At 42.9% G+C, this 19,734-nt stretch overlaps 1 protein-coding gene across 1 annotated transcript; it reads left to right on the top strand.

Annotated features, from left to right (window-relative positions):
• Positions 1-703: 703 nt before the first annotated feature.
• On the top strand, positions 704-19,174 carry LOC139323168 (matrix metalloproteinase-17-like). Its single transcript, XM_070952412.1, has 11 exons — positions 704-900; positions 5,435-5,672; positions 6,469-6,601; positions 7,207-7,375; positions 8,573-8,856; positions 10,563-10,739; positions 11,735-11,825; positions 12,993-13,075; positions 13,507-13,659; positions 14,907-15,164; positions 18,882-19,174. The coding sequence occupies exons 1-11, from the start codon at positions 704-706 to the stop codon at positions 19,172-19,174; spliced, it is 2,076 nt and encodes a 691-aa protein (XP_070808513.1).
• The last annotated feature ends 560 nt before the right edge of the window (positions 19,175-19,734 follow it).

The raw sequence follows: 19,734 nt of genomic DNA, 5'->3' as shown, positions 1-19,734 counted from the left end.
AATATTATCCAGGTAATGTGTTTAAGCCACTTCATATTTTAATTCCAGAAATTGAACTCTCTCCTCCTTTTGAATTTTGAATGCTGAAGAATTGAACATGGCTTTACAGAGGATTTTTTCTTGATGGTTTCCTCCAAATCTATCATTTTAAACCAATTGAAAGCTTCACTGTGATTGGGCCTCTTCTCATTTCCATGGCTGTTGTTTTATTTATGTAAATGGAATGTAAAATTCTTTCCCCTCAACCTAACATACTCCAGAGGCTTCAAGGGACTACATAGCTGTAAGGCTGAGAATTCATAATTCAAGACTGCCATGTTGGGAACAGAAGAAGGAGAATATTCTGCTAATTTTCCACTTCAATACATCAGTTGGCAAACTTTTTTTTTTTTTAAAAAAGCCGGATGCATTTGAGAGTCAAAGGCTTTTCCTGTGCCAACAGCTAAATCATAAAGCACTTTGGAGGAGGCGTTAAGCTGCCCTCTTTTTCTTAGGGAGGATGGTCTCCTCTCCCAGTTTTTTTTTTAATCTGGCAGAAAAGGTTAGTATACTACATTATTCTCTCTAACAGGGTCCATTTCTTAATTCCGTCACATTTTTCTTCCAGTGCCAAGAAGACAGGAATGTACCTATGAGAATGCATAGAAGAACAACAAGCAAAGAATAAAATAAAACTATTTTAAAAATCCTGTCCCTGCTCCCTATGGCCAATTGCATGAGATGCAATGGTGTTGGGAGGAGGACTTGGGGACCCAATCCTCAGCTCACCACTGCTGCAGGCAACTCCTCCCTCCCGGGACCTGCCCTCCTGCTCCCCTCTCAGGTGCCCCTCCCTGATTGGTGGAAGAGACAAAGTCCTCGGTCAGATGGAAGCCTTTGGGGAGCTGAGTCTTGCATCAGGTAGGTTGAATGCAGCAGGGGTCTAGCAAGTTGTCAAATGAGGTGGAGGGGTGTCTACGGGTGGGGATGCCATCAGTGTTGTGATCAAACAAAGGGGCTCTGAGTGAGTTACCAAATGCACAGGTGGACTGTTGGGAAAAAGAAAAACCATGTGGGTTTGGAAAGCTAAGAGGGAGGGGGAGGGCTGGTTCTCTGAAGAGATCCAAGAGGTGAGAGCGGGTGTAGGTCTGAGTGTGCTGTACAAAATCACAAGTCCTTAAGTGCATGTGCTGCACATTCAGTGAGAAAGAAAAAAGGGAAGGGAAGGGAAGAAAGGAAGGGAAGGAAGGAAGGAAGGAAGGAAGGAAGATTGTGAGTTGAGGGAAGGGAGATTAGGGAGATGGTCAGCAGCCAGAGGAATAGTGGCAAGTAAAACAAAAACTTTTCCAAGTTGCTTGTTAAATTGGGCAAAGGAGTTTAGAGGAATTGCACCCCTGACAGTCCCGGCAGAGCAGGGTGGGATGTGGGTTCTTTTAATCCTCTGGGAAAGATAAGTTCTTCAAAGGATGCCTCCCTGCCCTAAAGAGAATTGCCGCTGGTCTCTGCTCCCCTCCCTTCCCCTCCCTCCCCTCCTGCCCCACCCCAGTCTCCTTCCAAGGAAAAGATTAACTGGAGCAAAGCTGCCCTTGGGGATCCTTCAGGACTTGCTCTTCGGGGGACCTTTGGACGGGTAAGTAGGAGTCCTCCTTCTTCAAAGCCAAAGATGGAAGAACATCACCTTCCCACCTTCCTTGTAATTTCCAGCCTTCCTAGAAATGGGAGAGGCCCTTCGGAAACCGGAGAAAAGGGGACAAGGGGAACGGAGTCTTGTTGAAATGTAAAGAGAATGCTCTTTTTAAAAAAAAGTTAATTTGTCCATTTTTTATAAAAGCAAACTAGATAATTTCTGTCTGCTTGTTGGGTTAAACCAAGAGGAGACATGCTGTATATCATTTTGTGCCTTAGAGTGATTACAAAATTTATGGACTTGGAAAGTCAGAATGACGGTGACAGCAATTAAAGACTGACATCGGTTTGAGTGATGCAGACGGATTCTGTTCCCCTGGAAGGTAGCCCTGGGCCTCTTTAACATAGCAGCCTCTCTAGCAAACAGTAATACAAGGCGGGATGTTTGGGCACAGCTGATGAATGAGGTGTTCCATTACTAAAGTGACAGTTTTAATGCAAGTCTCCTTTTTTGCCCTTGTAGAAAATTGAAGATGTGGAGCCTGTATATTTTACAAAGAATTGGCTCAGAGATTGCTTCCGAGGGGGCAGGAATGGCCCTGAATTTAAATCTATAGTACCTCTGATGCCTACAACAGAATTATAGAATTCCTGTCTTCATAAGCTTCATTCTGCTCTCCTCTCCTCTCCTCTCCCCTCCTCCTTTCCCTTTCCTTTTTCTTTCCCTTTCATTTTTTTTCCTTTTTCCTTTCCCTTTTTCCTTCCCTTCCCTTCCCTTTCCTCCTCCCCTTCCCCTTCCCTCCGCAAAGACAGGGTACATAGCCCTTCCTCTTCTCCCACCAACAAAATCCCTATAAAGCACGGATATCCAGGGTGGGGAAGGATAGATCACAGATGCCACCTGCAGGATTTACCCCACCCTTTTCTATATACCCCTGAAAGGGATGGGATTCTAATGCTTTTTAAAAATATTTATTTAATTTATATGCTGCCCTCTGAAGTTTGTTTTCTTGCAGACGTTTAATTATCCAACTAGGTAACAGCATCAGTGCGCTCTCATTTTAATCAAAAGGCCAGCTGTGATTTGGCCTTCAGGATACTTGATCTCAGTCACTGGACTGTCAGCAGAGGTGCCTCTGCAAAATTCAATTTGCAAGCCAAATTGTGGGCATTTCATTATGCTCCTCACTGTTACAAAACACCCCGCATGTGTCTTAACAGCCCAGTTCTAGGCAGGTTGCCCTCACTCTGTGAGACCCCCCCCCCCATATGAATTTAAAATCAAGCCTTGCCTTGTTTCTGACAAACGTTGATGGATTGGGCTCAGATGTAGCATAAAGCTATCAGGGCAAGAGCTAATCAGAGAAACATCAGAATGAAGTAAAACAGAATCCTCCACTGTTTCCTGGGGGAAGACCTCCTGATCTCTAACCAGTGCCACTTTTGAACAAGCAGAAAATCTTCCAAATGAATTGGAAGATATCTGGCTGCAGACAGATCCAAAGGGTCAAAACTGCCAGCGATTCCCAAAGTTCATTCCTTCCCTCCTTCCTTTACTAACCCTCCTTTCCTCCCTCCCCCTCCCTTCTCTGTTCAACTGAAGAAGCTTCTTGGATGAAAGTGAAACGTTTTCAAAGAAAACCCCAAGAAAGTCCTGTTGCCGTCCTCTTGGAAAAGCACTTTTATTTATTTATTGGTTCGATTTATATGCTGCCTTTCTCCGGAGACTCAGGGCAGCTTACAATGCGTTAAGCAATAGCCTTCATACTTTTGTATATTTATACAAAGTCAGCTTATTGCCCCCACAAACTGGGTCCTCATTTAACCTACCTTAGAAAGGATGGAAGGCTGAGTCAACCTTGAGCCTGGTGAGATTCGAACTTACAGTAATTGCAGACAGCTGGTGTTAATCACAATCCTTTTAGTCTGCTGAGCTACCAGGCCCGGTAATGCTTAATGCTTAAGCTGGGCATCTCACTCCCGCCCCCTATCCCATAGATATTCCTGTTGTAAGTTAGCCATCTACCAAAAGTCAGGCTAAAGAGATGGCTCTCTAGGTCTCACCCCACAGAATTCTTTCAGCTATTATAACTTTCCTTTCTGGGTTGATTTTTCCTTCTGGGTGACTGAGCAAAACAAAGCTCTAGGCTTTGTCTCTTTTGTATTTTTTTAAGATTGCTTATGGAGCAGCACGTTTTCGACTGAAAGAATCTATAAAGAAATATAAGCAGAGTTGAACTCAAGAGAAGCATCCGTGGCATATCGGCGCCTCTAGTTTCACTTTGCCTGCTTCTGCATTGGATAATGACTCTGAGTGGAGTATACAAAGGTGTGCTAGTCACGGAGAGGGCACAAACTGGGTGCCGTTGTCTTGAAATCATGTGGCACTCATGCTCCACCATACATGCTAAAAGCCATGGGTTCACCAGAGCACTCTTCCTTAGATGCATCTGTGTTTTCCATTGTAAAACAGCAGTCACATTTTTATCTATTTGTGTTTTCCAGCAGCAATGTTTTCAGTCAAAAAGTGCCAACAATCCTTGTGCTGGATAGTATGCCAAGCATTGGCTAGCTTAAAGTAGTAAAGTAATAAATAAAGTAATAAATAAAGTAAAAGCGGATCCAGCTAGATGATCACTGAAGGGCCCTCTTTGTTCATAGTATTGTAGAAGAGAAATTGTGCTTGCAAATGTATCCAGTTGAAATAAAAGGCAGACACATTCCTTCTTTGATGTAGAACCAGTGAGAAGAGGCCCCTCAGTTGCCCCTCAGTTGTCACAGATAAAGACAGTCTGTTGATTTACATTTTGAAGGTCAGAGAGACAAGATGTTCATATTATTGTTTCAACAAGAAGATAATTTGAATCTATGCTTCAGCAACTTCTAAGAAGAATTATAACTGTTTTGCAAAGATAGTAACAAGCTCAGTAATTAAGGTATGTCATTTTGTGTAACATATGTCTGTGATAATAAGAAATTGCTGACTTCACAGAATCCTTTGTTTGAAACTGTATAAAGGCTTTGAGCTGAAAATCATAGGGTGGTCAGACTTCTTGTAGCGATACCAAGTCTGATCCTTTATTGCAATAAATAAATAAACTGATTCTGTCTGCCCTGAAGGGATGGTTCTGAATTCCTTCTTCCACAACAAGCTGGTAAAGTAAACATCCAAGTAAATGTCCTTGCACTTCTGCCATTTTTCTTTCTTTCAGATTACCTGTTTCCTGTCATTTGTTTTGCTGACAAGCATTTCCCTGCCACCTTAGTCATAGGTAACCAACCCGCTAGAACTTAAATGTGCTCATATTAAGAGAGCTTCTTGAAGTTCTGCAGAAGGGTCTGCAGAGTGGGGTCAACAAAGTCAAAATGGTGGACAGTGATTGGCCCAAAGTCATCCAGCCATCTTTCATGCCTAAGGCGGGACTAGAACTCACCATCTTCTTGTTTCTAGGGCAGCGCCTTAACCACTACACTGCTGGCCTGCTATCTCTGCTGCGCTGAATTCCTTAGATAAAATAGAAGAAGTAAATGTTAGTAGGGATGAGTTTCAAAACAGATCTTGCTAGGAAGATCTAATCAAACCTCATATATTTGTCAAATAATTAGTTAGGAAGGTTCTTACTTATTTTTGCCATTTCTTCAATGGTATGATATGATAGATGGTTTAGGTCAAACACACACACACACACAAAAAAACAATTCATGGAACAAACCTTCCTTGATCTCATTCTGCAACTGGAGTTGATTACATTTGTTTTTTTTTCCAGATAAAATAAACCAGTTTAGCTGGGTTGCAGGGAAAAAAGGAATCCTTTTTTTCCCGGTCCAGAATTGGAAAAGGTGGTGAACACACCAAAACAGTGAGCAGCACCTGGATGGAGGCTGGAAAAGTCTGTTTTCCTAAGAAATATCACAGACGGCCTCAACAACAGCACCTGGAGGAAAAGCAAAGAACGAAGCCACCTGCCATCTTTCTACACTGGCTTCTCTTCTTTCTGTTGCTGCCATCTTCCTCATCCTGCCTCAATCCTGCTCCCATGCCCACCAACGAGACTGGAGAAGTCATCGTAAGTCAAACCTGAAGCGACTGAAAACTGGGGAGTTGTGACATCTAAGAGGGGTTTTCGCAATCTTGGCAACTTTAAGATGTGTGGACTTCAACTCCCAGCATTCCCCATCCAGCTGCAGGAGTCGAAGTCCATACATTTTTAAGTTGTCAAGGTTGAGAAAACCTGTTCTAAGAAAATGGGTGCTTCAACAAAGTGGAGAAAGCCAAGCTGGTTCTGTGCTGCATCTCTTCTCCAGGTGGTTTGAGGACATTGATTAGAGTGTTTCTCAACCTCAGCAACTTTAAATACGGACTTCAACTCCCAGAATTCCCTGAACAACAGACTTTCTGGGGAATTCTAGAAATTCTGGAAACTGAAGTCCATCTCTCTTAAGATTGAAAATTGAGATTGAGAATTAGAGAGTTGGCTTTCATGAAAAGTAATGAGATTTTTCTTCCCTGAGAGCATCTAAAAAACAAATTAAAAGCCCAGTTGTTTGATAAACCTGGCATTTCACAAATTAAATGGAAACTCTAAGAAATGAAAAATCAGCAACTTGGTACAGAAAAGCATTCCAAAAATCTGGCTGAATCTTTCAAGGGCTTTGGCAAAATGCAGAATCTGCAATTTTGTAGCTGGGTAGTTGAAAATTGGCCCTAATGAATTTAGTGGTTTTTCTTCTACGTAGGCAAAGAAGCAGTATAAAACAGGAGCAAATTAGTTTAGAGAGGCCCAGTTTAAGAAATTTATAATTCTCAGGAGGAAAGGTAAGGACTAGAGTACCTCATGTTTTCTACTGATCCTCTTTGTTTAGGAGTGGTTAATACATTATGGATACCTTCCACCAGCTGATCCTACTACAGGCCAACTACAAACCTGGGAAGCCGTGACAACAGCCCTTCGTGAGATGCAACGTTTTGCTGGCATTGCAGAAACTGGGATTCTAGGTATAATAAAACTGTGAGATGTTAGTATCTTGCTTGTTCTCCTTGGGGATCCATGGTTTTGCAATGGATATCTCTCTCAATCCATAAATGAGAGAGGACAGTCCACTTCTTGAATATCTTCAGTGAAGAAGGAGTACTGAATTTATACTTCTAGACAAAATTACAACAGTTGGTTTTCCTCACTGGATTCTAAAATGAAATAAAATGAGGAAAACTATCAGGATAAATTTATCTACTTTAGTCTGTTAGGAAATATATATCTTTGCTAGCTGTGACTCCATGGGGTGTAGTATTAAATGTCTCGGCTAGGACCAGGGTTCATGTTTCATATACTGTTTTCAGAATGTATTGATTCATTATTAATTAAATTTATATGACACCCATCTCACAGTTGGAGACAACTCTGCAGAATCAGTGCATTTCAGGTCAAAAGACCCTTTGATGCCATCAGAGATTTAGGTTTAAGCCTTTCTGCTAATAAAACTGGCCACAAAATTGCTTGTTTCCAAGAAATTGAGGCAAAGCAAGTTGAAAGAGAAAGGGCAAGGACTGAAAGTTTAAATTTTTCTGAGGTTTTTTCTTTCTCTTCCCTTAAATTTTTGCAGATGATGCCACACTGAGTTTGATCCGGATGCCTCGCTGTGCCTTGCCTGATATTATCCCCCCAGAGTTTTCTTTAAAAGAGAGTGCAAGGAAGAAGAGATGGCAAAGGAGAAAAAGTCGGGAGAGGCGCAGTGCTGGTTCAGTTTTGACTAAAAGAAACATCTCCTGGAAGTAGGTATACACATGTACTCTTAATGCAATGTTTCTCAACCTTGGCAACATTAAGAAGGCTGGACTCCAACTCCCAGCATTCCCCAGTCAGCATACTGGAGTTGAAGTCCACCCATCTTAAAATTGCCAAGGTTGAGCAACACTAACTTGGTGGGAAATTAGATCAAGAAAAAAATTGTACCTTGTGCAAACTCCGTTGTTCAGTGCCAGAGTTCAGACAACTAGGCTAACATGGAAACGGGTAGCTTCTGGTTTATTGTCGTTAGACGAATCTAGCAATGGAGTCTGCCAGCTAAGTGAATCTGGGCATCTTTTTAAGCCATTATAAAGTCTATTTGTTTTGGGTGTAGTGTGTTATGTGAAACCAGGAATTGTGTTTCATTAAACCTGGTTTAGGATCCAATTCAATATTTTGACTACTTCATCAGAGTGGCACAGCATGATTAAAAGGTTCTTGAGGGAACCAGTTTCATGGATTTGCAGAATGCCTTTTACCATAAATGAAGCAAATGTCCTACATCCATGATGGTGAATGGACCTAGGTGTGCCCAAAGTGGCACATGGAGCCATGTTACCTGGTACGCGCGGCGTTGCCCATTCCTCTTCCGGGTTTCTGGCGCAATCAGCTGGCCTTTTTGCGTGTGGCAGTGCTGGAAACTGGAAGAGATGGTCTTCTGTTTTTCTGCATGAGCATGCACGCCAGCCAGCTGGTCGTCGTGTGCGCATGCATGGCAGAAACCCAGAAGACTAGCTGGCCAGTGCGCCAGAAACCAGAAGTTCATTTCTTGGCACATGCATATGTGCTGGGTAGCTCCTCTTCCGGGTTGCGGCCCAGACAAGCATGTGCGCACATGCACGCTCATTTTTTGGTTTTGGCCCCCGTTTTGGGCCTGGAAAGCCTCCTGCACCAACCTGGAAGCCAAAACGGGGCGCAGGGGGGTGGGGCGGGGCGCATGTACGGGGGCATGTGCATTGCATTTTGGGGGCTTGGGCACGCATGTGTGCATTTGCATGTGCATTTGCATGTGTGCACTTTGGGCACTTGGCACCAAAAAGGTTAACCATCACTGTCCTAGGTTGACACTACATCCTCAGTTCCCCAAAAAACTAAACTTCAAGCAAGCCAAATTTAGTATGCTTTAGGAAAGCAAATGATATTCCTGTTGCTTTCACCTGCAGATTTTATTTTTCCAATAGGGTGAAGAGCTACCCCCGAAGAGCTCGTCTCAGCCGAGAGACGATGCGAGTATTGATCTATTATGCCCTAAAGGTTTGGAGTGAAGCTATACCATTAACCTTTCATGAGGTTGGCGGCCACACTGCTGACCTCTCTGTGGAATTCCTCCAGCTGGATCACCATGACAGTTATCCTTTTGATGGACCTGGTGGGATGGTGGCCCATGCTTTCTTTCCTGGAGACCCCCAGAGGGCTGGCACTGTCCATTTTGATGGGGATGAAGAATGGACTTTCCGCTCACCAGGTGATTTGATTTTCAGGAGTAGTGGAGTTAAGAACTGTAAACCTGTTCAGGTGTTTGCCTGACTGCATGGAAGGCTCACATTGGATGCAGAATGCGGCCATGCATAGAATCCTTCCCTTGTCTTCTCCTGTTACCCCACTTTTATCTAATGGTCTGAAGGTCAACTGTACTTGCCTTGGCTTGAATGTGAGTACACCCTCTGAGGGACCTGAAGGCTGCATGTACTTTTCTCCCCCCATGCTGACCTCTCTATGGGTTCAAGTGAATGCCCAAAAGGAGCTACAATGAACCTGAGGAGGAGGAGGCTTTGCTGAACTTGTGACATACAGGTAGAGCAACCATCAAACAAACAAACAAACAAACAAACAAACAAACAAACAAACAAACAAACAAACCAAACAAAAAGGAACAGTAACATCAATATGCATGCATTTGTATGTATGTGGTGCATTTAATGCATTTTATGATGTGGTTCTTCTTTCACAGGGATTTTTCATTGTTTTGTCAAATTTCCAAAGCAGGGCCCATAACGTCTACCTCAACCAAGAAAGATTTTTTTCTTTCTGACCATGATCATGGCTTTATCCCCACTATTTCATCTTTTTGGATAATGCTTTAAGACTTTCACCATAACCCAAGAAGAATTTGTGCTGATTTCATGTGGGGTTATTCTCTTTTGAGAATAGAATCTCCTATCACCAACACCTGCCTTTCTTTTTTGGGGGGAGGGGTGCAGTCTGGGGTGCTTTTCTGCTTATCCCAGGTAAATTTGTTGATGTGACTTTTTAAGGGATATTTGATGATGTCTCTTTTTTGTAAGTGCATGTTTTCTTTGAGGGGGAGGTTGTGGGTCTGAGTATTTTCAACTAGAGTGAGAAATTGGTTGCTCAGTTTTAATGGGGCTGCTTCTGATTGGGTTAGATTGGGCAGTAGGGGTTTGTTAGATGTGTGCTGCTTATTTCTTTGATTATTGTATTTGCTTCTATGTGTGACATACCTCCATTTGGTGGAAACCAGTGTTGAAAAACAAAAAACAAAAATAAAACTATTCTGTTAGTCTGGCCCATTTGACTTTTCCTCCATCCACTAAGCAGGCTGGGATGTTGCCCTGTATCCAAAGATTCACCCTCTGATGCAACCTGGTCCCATAATCTAGGATGGAGACCTAGATTCAATTTTTAGAGCAAATCCAGTTCTCTGCTCTAGGGTACCTAATGGCTGAAATTTGAGAACTGTAGGAGAGGGGTGTCTATGGAGATTCTCAGTCATCCAGACCAAAGTTGTCTCAAAGGTGCTTTTTCAAAAGGCAACTGGAATTTCTTTGTTTTTCCTTTCGCTTCTCATCCAAGAAGTTCTTCAGCTTCTTGGGTGAGCATCCAAGAACTGAAGAAGCTTCTTGGATGAGAAGCGAAATGTCTTCAAGGAAAAACAAAGGAAGTCCAAGTGTAGGAGACGAGCCATTTTAAGAAGAGGCAGCCATTATCCATAGTTACTTTTCATTCCTAATCTGGACTGAGCATTGTTCACAGCTCTCAAGATGCCTTAAAAGATTCAACAAAGGTTGGATATATTACTTTGTAGGAAATTATTGGACAGGATGATATTTTTGCTGTCCTTTTGATTCTGTGCTGTGCATTTGTGATTCCTTCTCTCATTTTGTAGACTCAGTCTGGATCACTCAACCAGTGATTTTTGTTGTTTGACAGATGACTTTGGCACCGACCTTTTTGCTGTGGCCATTCATGAGTTTGGGCACAGTCTTGGCTTAGCACATTCATCTTCCAAGCACTCAATCATGCACCCATATTACCAAGGACCGGTGGGAGACCCCTTGCAATACCAGTTGCACATGGAAGATCAAGCTGAAATCCAGAAGCTTTATGGTAAGTGCAACATGGAATCTTAAACATTGCTGGGGGGAGGGGTCAACCTATTCTCCAAAGCACCTGAAGGCAGAACAAAAAGCAATGGATGGAAACTAATCAAGGAGAGAACAGAACTAAGGAGAAATTTCCTAACAAGTGAGAACAATTAATCAGTGGAATGACTTGCCTATAGAAGTTGTGGGTGCTCCATCACTGGAGGTTTTAAGAAGAGATTGGACCACCATTTGTCTGAAATAATACAGGTTATCCTCCTTGAGCAGGGGGTTGGACTAGAAAACCTCCAAGGTCCCTTTCAATTCTGTCATTCTGTCTTCTGAGTTAAAACCTTGCCTGAGCCCTTTGGATCAGCTTTCTCAACTTGATCCAATAGATGCAATGGACTTCAACTCCTATTAATATCCACCAGCAACAGGCTTGACATCTAAGAATTCTGATAAAGACCACATAAAGGAGATGTATTGCAATTTTTAAAAAGCCTCTAATAAAGCCTTTTATTAGAATAGCTAACTCTGAAGGTATTGGTTTGCATGTCCAACCCATTCTTTAATCTGTAGATGTGAAATAGTGAACAAGAACTGTGTGGTTTTCCTCGCCTACTTTTAATTTAAATTCATTATTTTAATATTCTGGATTTATATAATAATTAGTTATGTAGTAATATTCATACTCATTATCAGGATTGTTTGTAAGGTCAATCAATCAAGTTCCCATATTTTCTGTAGAATCACATTCAAGCAGACAGGGGCTCGTCACTATATACGTGGCACTATCAGTTCTGAAATAGGTCCAGCCCAACTTTTAGTGATGGACTGAGTGTTTGTGGGGTGTGAGTGTCTGTGTTTGACCAAGCAGGCTGATACAATTCAATAGTATAGCCTTCAGTCTAATTTGCATTGGCCTTCTTTCAAAATTTCTCTGGACTGCAATGTCTGCCACCAAAATTCTTCATTTCCCTTAATACATTTCCTTTGTTTCTCTCCTTTTTTAACCAGGGAGTAAAGTTTTTCATTCTACAGAGAAGCATGATATAACCACTCCATTGCCAGGCCTTCTCTCCTTATCACAGAATTTCCCTGCAGTCAGGTTAGATGACAGTCTTTATACTGTTCATTTGCGAAGGGTAAATCAAGGTATATTTTGGATAGCCTCTGCGCTGATCTGTTGGATGATCCCAGCTTTGGCACCTCTGCAGCGTTAGGTAAAAGATTCTATAGAAAGATGTAGAGTAGATTCATGTATCGGGCTAAGCACTGGATTGTCTGACCATGATCTATTGAACAAGCAGCAATTATCTGGTTTTAGACAGCACGCTAAGTCCTAAACCAGCCATAATTTAGAAACCACAATGGTCTACATATGTATGCACCATTTCCCTGTATCTCAAATATTTCACAGTTCTGTGACTGTATGCACTAACATTACAATTCTTTGCCTCAAATTTATTTTACTACAGTTAATTTTAGGCTAATTTGCAGAGATTAAAAGGTAACAATAAAGTCCTTATTTATAGATAAAACTTGCTATCATTGTTAAGATGGTCAATAATTTCAGCCTTTGTCTAATAAACAGTTTATATTTAAGCAAATGCCACTTCGTAATGCCAGGATAGCATATTATATTATATTAAGACTGAAGAAATCAGGTTATAATCCCAATTTAACCATGGAGCTCATAAAGGCACTTATAAAATGGACATATGACCCTGTTTTGATTTTGACATTTCAGCTTAATAAGCCAAAATATAAGTAAGGTATTCTGACCATCGAAAGAGGATTTTGTTTTTCCATCCATGATGGCAAACAAACTAGGAAATCCATCATTAAACATATTTTCTCATTTTGTTAAAAAAATGGGGTCAAAACCTGGCTAATGATACCGGAACAAGCCTGACTATTAAATCACAGTCTGAAACTGTTGAACCCGAAGCACTTTGAATAAAAGAGGGAACTAGTCAAATTCAGGTGAGATACAGAAATCACTTCTGCCACTCGGCCTGATTCAGTGTTGGGGTAAGGATAATGTGAGAATGTGATATTCATGAATTCTGCCTTGGTTTGTCTAGACCAGAGGGAGATTTAATGGATACGCTCAAAATCTACTTCAGAATAGAACAATACACATTGCTACATTGAGGTAAAATGTATTTTCACACGGCTGACACCTCCTTTTCCATCTCAAATGAAACCAACACAGCGTTTAGGAATCCCACTGTGTGAGTTGTTGTTGTTTTTCCCAATATCCTTGTTCCAGACCAGGAAAAGGATTTCCTGACCGATGTAACTCCAGCATCGATGCTGTTGCTCAGATCCGAGGAGAAACATTTTTTTTCAAAGGTTAGTTACCTTGAAGACAAAGCAGCTTCTTCCTCTCAGGGTGCCCAAAAGAGGCTGCCGGAGTGCTGTTGTGGGGTGGGCTATTGGGCATATGGTCAAGAGATCCAGATTCAGGGTCAGCCTCCTCTTTTTTAATTGAGTAGAAATTCCAGTATTAACAGGCAGGGCGAAACCCCTTCCTCCATACCATACCTATTTTTTAAAAACTTCAATCTTGCCTTCACTTATTTGCCTTTTTTAAAAGAAGCCCCAAACATCCGTCTTTCTAATTCCTTTGATTATCTTTTTGTAATTCTTCCTTATCCTTTTTGAATGCCTTCAATAGGCTCATATTTATTCATGTTACACCCCAGAACACCTGCCAGGAGAGACGGTCACCTTTGAGATGGAAATTAATCTTTTTCTTTTTTCTATTCCTGCACTGGTGGCAGATCAGTACTTCTGGCGCCTGTCCCAGAGCCGGCATCTCACTTCTCCCCAACCAGCTGTGATCCCTCGTTTCTGGCGAGGACTTCCTTCTGCTCTGCGCAAAGTGGACGCTGTTTATGAGAGACCTGCAGATCATCGCATCCTCTTCTTCAGTGGTGAGAAGATCTCAAGTGAAAAGTGAGCTGGACAAAGGCAGAAGGACATCCTGTTCCAGTAAAATGCGACGTGCTTTTGAGCCAATGGCCATGGCAGATATACAGAGTGCAGGACCAAGCACGGAAGAAGCTGGCATATTTAATTACTTTAAAGCAATTAGTGTGATTTCCAAACACCAAATAAACACTCATCCTCTTTATAATCAACTGCAGGCCCAGACAAAAACCTGCAGAATGATTTGTTGTTTCATCTCACATGCAAGTAGTCCTTGACTTACCATTGGTGGCTTAGCAGCCTTTTGAAATTAGGAGAGAGTCCCCCAAAAAGGTAGTTATAATCCAGCTGTTTGCAGTATCCTGTAATAATGTGACCCCAATTTACAATATTTTTGCTGCAAACTGGCGTTTACTTTTGATTTCAAGCAAAAAATGGTCTCTAGCGAACAATGGACTTGCTTTATAACTGCTGCATTCATTTAACAACTGCCACAAAAAAGGTCGTAAAATTGGGCCCAGTCACCTGCTTAAGGACCATCATGATGTACAACAGTCATTGCAGGCTCAATTGTGGTTGTAAATTGAGGACTACCTGTATTCTGCCCAGCATCCTTTGACTAAAGCCTGGTCAATCAGTACTACTGAGATGTCCACCAATAAGGGGCTCCAGTGCTGCCCCCCCTTTCAAATCCTTCTAAAAATGAAAATCTTTGCATCAGTGGGAGGTGGCACCACTAATCAATGAGGGTGAGAGGCACCGTATACTCTTGAACTGGCACTGCCCACCAGCAAATTACCAAGACCATATTCTAATTCATCATCTATTTGCTGCTCTAAACCAAAAGATTTAACTGCTCCCTCAACCCCTCCAGATGCTGTCTATCTGTCCCATCTCATTTGAGACAAATGAGCATATTTTCATTCTTCAACCTTCCTCAAACTGTGTGTTCTCCAGAAACAGGACTTCAGCCCACAGGGTAATGCAGAGACTTCTGAGAGGTGAAGGCCATGCTGCCAAAAAGTATCTAGTTTGGGGGAAATTCTAGAAATGAAGACGCTAGGTTGATGATTTGCTTTGTGATGTGCTTGTTATCTCCCTCTCATTTTTGTTATTTAAAATCAGGAGCCTGGTGGCATTAAGAGAGATTGTTTCAAGTTTCTATTACATGGGGCAGGTAATTAATGATTTCAATAACAAGTTATTTCTGTTGTTCATACCATTCTCTTTCTCCCTCCTTTTTTTACTCAAGGACCTCTCTACTGGGTGTTCAAGGACAATGGTGTGGAGGAGGGTTATCCTCGCCCAATCACGGACTTTGGTTTGCCCCAAGGGGGCATCAATGGTGCTTTCTCCTGGCCTTCAGATCAGAAAACCTATTTCTTCAAGGGTGACCTTCACTGGTGCTATGATGAGACTACAAGGCACATAGAGGAAGCTTCCTCTCTCCTCCAGGAATCCTGGGAGCAGTTCTCCTCCTCTGTCGACTCTGTCTTGACTGAAAGTGATGGTGAGTTGGGCTGTGGCCCCCAGGCTGACCTTGGGCTGACTCAGAAGTTTCATTGCATGTTGATCTGGGCACCTGGAAATCATGAAATGCCATCAGGCTCTCCAGTCTATCCTGTCCTTTCAAGAAGTGCAGAACAGACAAGTCTTTTGCACAGAGGGTGCTCCAAGGAATATCCCGTTAAATAAAAGGCCTTGATTTGCAGATATGGGTGAAACATAATTTATCATCAGGGGTTGGTGGATACATTTGGAAGCATATTTTGAGCATCACCACAATACAAGTTGTATGCTGGTGTGGCCAGTGCTAAAGCACTCATTTAATAGAAGGCAAATGCCCAAGGAAGGACACCTAGGAAGGAAGCCATGGCAAACCACTTCTGAAAACCTTTGCCAAGAAAACTGTAGTGGCTTCTCCAGGCCATCTCTGATAATCAGACCCAATTGAACAGAGGTTGGTAAAAAGGTTTAAGTGGTCCCCTTCTTTTGGTCAAATCTTTCTAAATGCTTCTTTATGGAGTTACTGATACAGGTAATCCTTAACTTTCAACCACCAGTGGGACCAGAATTTCCATGGCTAAGCAAGGTGGTTTTGAAGTGAGTTTTACAATCTTTTTTTTTTTTTTTGTCATGCTTGTTATATGACTCACATGGTCAATATGGGAAGCTGAATCCAGCTTGTTGGGAGACCTCTGGAAAGGTCACAAATAGTGATCACATGGCCCTGCAACCATTGTAAATACATGCTGGCTGCCAAGCATCTGAATTTTGATCACATGACCATGGAGATGCTGGGCCAGTTGTATGGGAAAGGACCGGTTGTAAGCCACCTTTTTCAGTGGCATTGTAACTTCTAACAGTCACTAAATGAATGGTTGTAAGTAGAAGACTACCTGTAGTAGGGATAGACCTGCATTTAGAACACTAGCTTGTCCATTAAATCTAATCTTGCTTCTGGATACCAGTTTTCTCCTAGTCATCATTTTATTCCAGGAGGCAGAACCTGTTTCATATTGTCCAAGGATGTTATTCAGAATAATGGCCTCCATTCCATTTTGCTCTCACTTTTCTCCCTGTCCATCAATGCTCAGCTAACAACCTTCCGTGGCCACTGAATGTGCTGGGTTTTCATTAGGGCTACAGCATTCTCAGCTTGAATATTGGACACTGAAGCAACCACGTTTCTATTTATGATGCAATATAAGTAGTCCTTGATTAACAACAGTTCGTTTACTGACCGTTAGAAGTTACAAGGGCACTAAAAAAGTGACATGAAGGTTTTTTACATATACAACTTTTGTAGCATGCCCATAGTCGTGTGATGAAAATCCAGATGCTAGGTAACTGACTCATATTTATGACAGCTGCAGTGTCCCAGGATCATGTTTGCAACCTTTTATTTATTTATTTATTTAAATATTTATTTATTTATTTATTTATTTATTTATTTATTTATTTATTTATTATATTTCTATACCGCCTTTCTCCCGTAGGACTCAAGGCCAGTCAAGAAAAATATAGACACACAAACATCATAAAATTGCTAATTAAAATTATTACTTAGTTTGGTCAATTAAATAAAACCCAGAATTAGATCACATTTAAAAATCATTCACATGTTCATATGTTTAGCCCCGCCTGTTGGAACATCAGGGTCTTGAGGGCACGGTGGGAAGCACAGAGATCAGGGATATTCCGTATCGCCAGGGGCAATTCATTCCAAAGGGTTGGAGCCCTCACAGAGAAGGCCCTCCCCCTGGGAGTCACCAGTCGACATAATTTGACTGACGGTACCCTGAGTAGTCCCTCCCTGTGAGAACGAACTGGTCGGTGGGAGGCTATTGGTGGCAAAAGACGGTCTCGTAGGTACCCAGGTCCTAAGCCATGGAGCGCTTTAAAGGTGATAACTAACACCTTGAATCGCACCCGGAAGACCACCGGGAGCCAGTGCAGCTCGCGTAGGAGAGGTGTTACATGGGCGTAACGAGCTGCGCCCATAATCACCCGCGCGGCTACGTTCTGGACCAGTTGGAGCCTCCGGGTGCTTTTCAAGGGGAGCCCCAGGTAGAGAGCATTACAGTAGTCCATATGGGAGGTAACTAGGGCATGAGTGACCATGCGCAAGGCGTCCCGATCCAGAAAGGGACGCAACTGGCGGATCAGGCAAACCTGATAAAAGGCACCCCTGGCCACGGCCGTCAAATGATCTTCTAAAGATAGCCGTGAATCCAGGAGGACACCCAAATTGCGGGCCCTCTCTGTGGGGAGTAAGATCTCATCCCCTATTGTCAGTTATGGTACCAGCTGACTATACCGGGATGCCAGAAGCCATAGCCACTCGGTCTTGGAGGGGTTGAGTCTGAGCTTGTTTCTCCCCATCCAGATCCGCACGGCCTCCAGGCAACTGGACATCACAGCAACAAAGCGAAGATTGGAGACTGGACGATAATTTGATAATATAGCCGGGTCCAGGGAAGGCTTCTTGAGGAGGGGCTTCACAACCGCCTCTTTCAAGGCAGCGGGAAAGACACCCTCACTCAGAGAAGCATTTATAATCCCCTGGAGCCAGCCTCGTGTAACCTCCCGGGAGGCCAGTACCAACCAGGAGGGACACGGATCCAATAGACATGTGGCAGCGTTAAGCTTGCCCAGAATCCTGTCCACGTCCTCAGGAGCCACAGAGTCAAATTCTTCCCAGATAACGCTCTCAAGACCTGCCCTCGTCTCCTCCCCTGGATCTACCCAATCGGAGTCCAGGCCTTCCTGAATCTGAGCGACTTTATCATGCAGGAATTGTACAAAATCCTCAGCTCGACCCTTTAAGGAATCTTCCCGTACCCCCACCTGAAGTAGGGAGTGGGTCACCCTAAACAGCGCGGCTGGGCGGTTCTCTGCAGATGCAATAAGAGCGGAGAAGTAGCTAGACTTCGCCGCTCTTATCGCCACTAGGTAGGTCTTAATATATCAGATTCAGATCGGCTTGACCTCCAAGCGCTCTCCAGGCGTCTTTTCTGACGCTTCATCTCTCTCAGCTCCTCGGAAAACCAAGGAGCTAGATGAGATCGGCATCGGGTCAGAGGCCGCAAAGGCATGACGCGATCCAAGGCCGCAGTAGCTGCCCTGTCCCAGGCGACCACCAGCAAATCTTCTGACCAGCAAACTCAATGGGAAAGCCAGATTCACTAAACAACTATGTCACTAATTTAACAACTGCAATGAACATCTGTGGCAAGAAGAGCCTTGGTACTACAGTGGTTTAAAGCACCCTGTTATTAACACAGCTGCCTGCAATTTACTGCTGGTTCGAATCTCTCCAAGGCTCAAGGTTGACTCAGCCTTCCATCCTTTCTAAGGTAGGTTAAATGAGGACCCAGTTTGTGGGGGCAATAAGCTGACTTTGTATAAATATACAAAAGTATGAAGGCTATTGCTTAACGCACTGTAAGCCGCCCTGAGTCTCCGGAGAAGGGCGGCATATAAATCAAATTAAAAAAAAAAAAAAAAAAAAAAAAAAAGAAAGGTCGCAAAAATGGGGCAAAATTCACTTAACAACTGTCTCACCTAGCAACAAATGTTGGAATCAATTATGGTTGTAAGTTGAGGACTACCTGTATCACTTCTGCTCCCTCTTCCAAACCATTCTGTATTCTGTGTATTATTCCAGGGACATTTCTTGGTCTTCTGCAACTATTGCTGTTGTCACTTCTCTGTCCTGCTGCAGGAACACTGTATGTTTTTAAGGGCCAACAGTATTGGAAGTTTGACCAGGAGACCCTACAACTCCAAGCAGGATACCCTCGTTCCATTGCCACCGATTGGCTGGATTGCACCGTCGAACCTCTCAGGATAATGCCTACTAGCCCTTCATTGGGAGTGAAACTTCCACCCAACTTCCAAGGCCCTCAGCTGAAAATTGAGGAACGTGTGTGTTTTTGTGCTGCTTTTTGTGCCATTTCTTCCACTTTGCTCAACGTTTTGCCCTTGGCTCTCCTGACACTGCAAGGACTTGCCTAGCGTGGACGAGGAATATTGACCTGGGATTGCCCTATGTATTTCTCTGTGAGCACGAGTAGAGGCACTATCTCAGATGATCACACTGGACATCTGTGGCTGGACAAAAAGAGAGTGCTCCTGATGAGACTGAAAGTGACAAGCCCTTGAGATTGAGGCTGGGGTTGCCCATCCTTCAAGGAGTGGTGACCTCACTTTGCTGGAACAGGAGGTCATCAAAGTCCTAACATGTGGAGCAGTAGGAACATGAGCTTCAAATAGCAATGTTTGTATAAAATTATGAAGGAGCTGGGAGATGGACACTAAGTTATCAGAATGCCCAACCACAAGACAAAAGAGCTTTAATAGACTCTAGGGAATGGAAAATATGGAGCTCTTTTTTTATAGAAGGAACCAAAGATATCTGGTCCCTAACTGGTCAGTTCTTTTTATATTGTAAAAGTTCTCCCTGGGCAAAAGATGGTCTGATGAAACTTGTTTAGTCACAGATCTGATCTGCTGTTTCGGGAAGGAAGCAGTGAATCTTTCCTCCCCCGCTTGTTTTTTTTCTAAACTTCCGGCAG

This window comes from Pituophis catenifer, unplaced genomic scaffold, assembly GCF_029215685.1.
Source record: "Pituophis catenifer annectens isolate HBS135680 unplaced genomic scaffold, rPitCat1.0.hap2 SCAF_12, whole genome shotgun sequence".
Lineage (NCBI taxonomy): Eukaryota > Metazoa > Chordata > Lepidosauria > Squamata > Colubridae > Pituophis > Pituophis catenifer.
Note: the sequence above shows the minus strand (reverse complement) of the source record. Positions and strands in the feature narration are given on the sequence as shown.

Bases quoted from the DNA above. Each gene is read 5' to 3' on its own strand.
- LOC139323168 (XM_070952412.1), top strand. From the start codon at position 704: ATGGCCAATTGCATGAGATGCAATGGTGTTGGGAGGAGGACTTGGGGA. The intron at 5,673-6,468 runs GTAAGTCAAACC...CTCTTTGTTTAG, and splicing joins ACGAGACTGGAGAAGTCATC to GAGTGGTTAATACATTATGG. The intron at 11,826-12,992 runs GTTAGATGACAG...TCCTTGTTCCAG, and splicing joins CAGAATTTCCCTGCAGTCAG to ACCAGGAAAAGGATTTCCTG.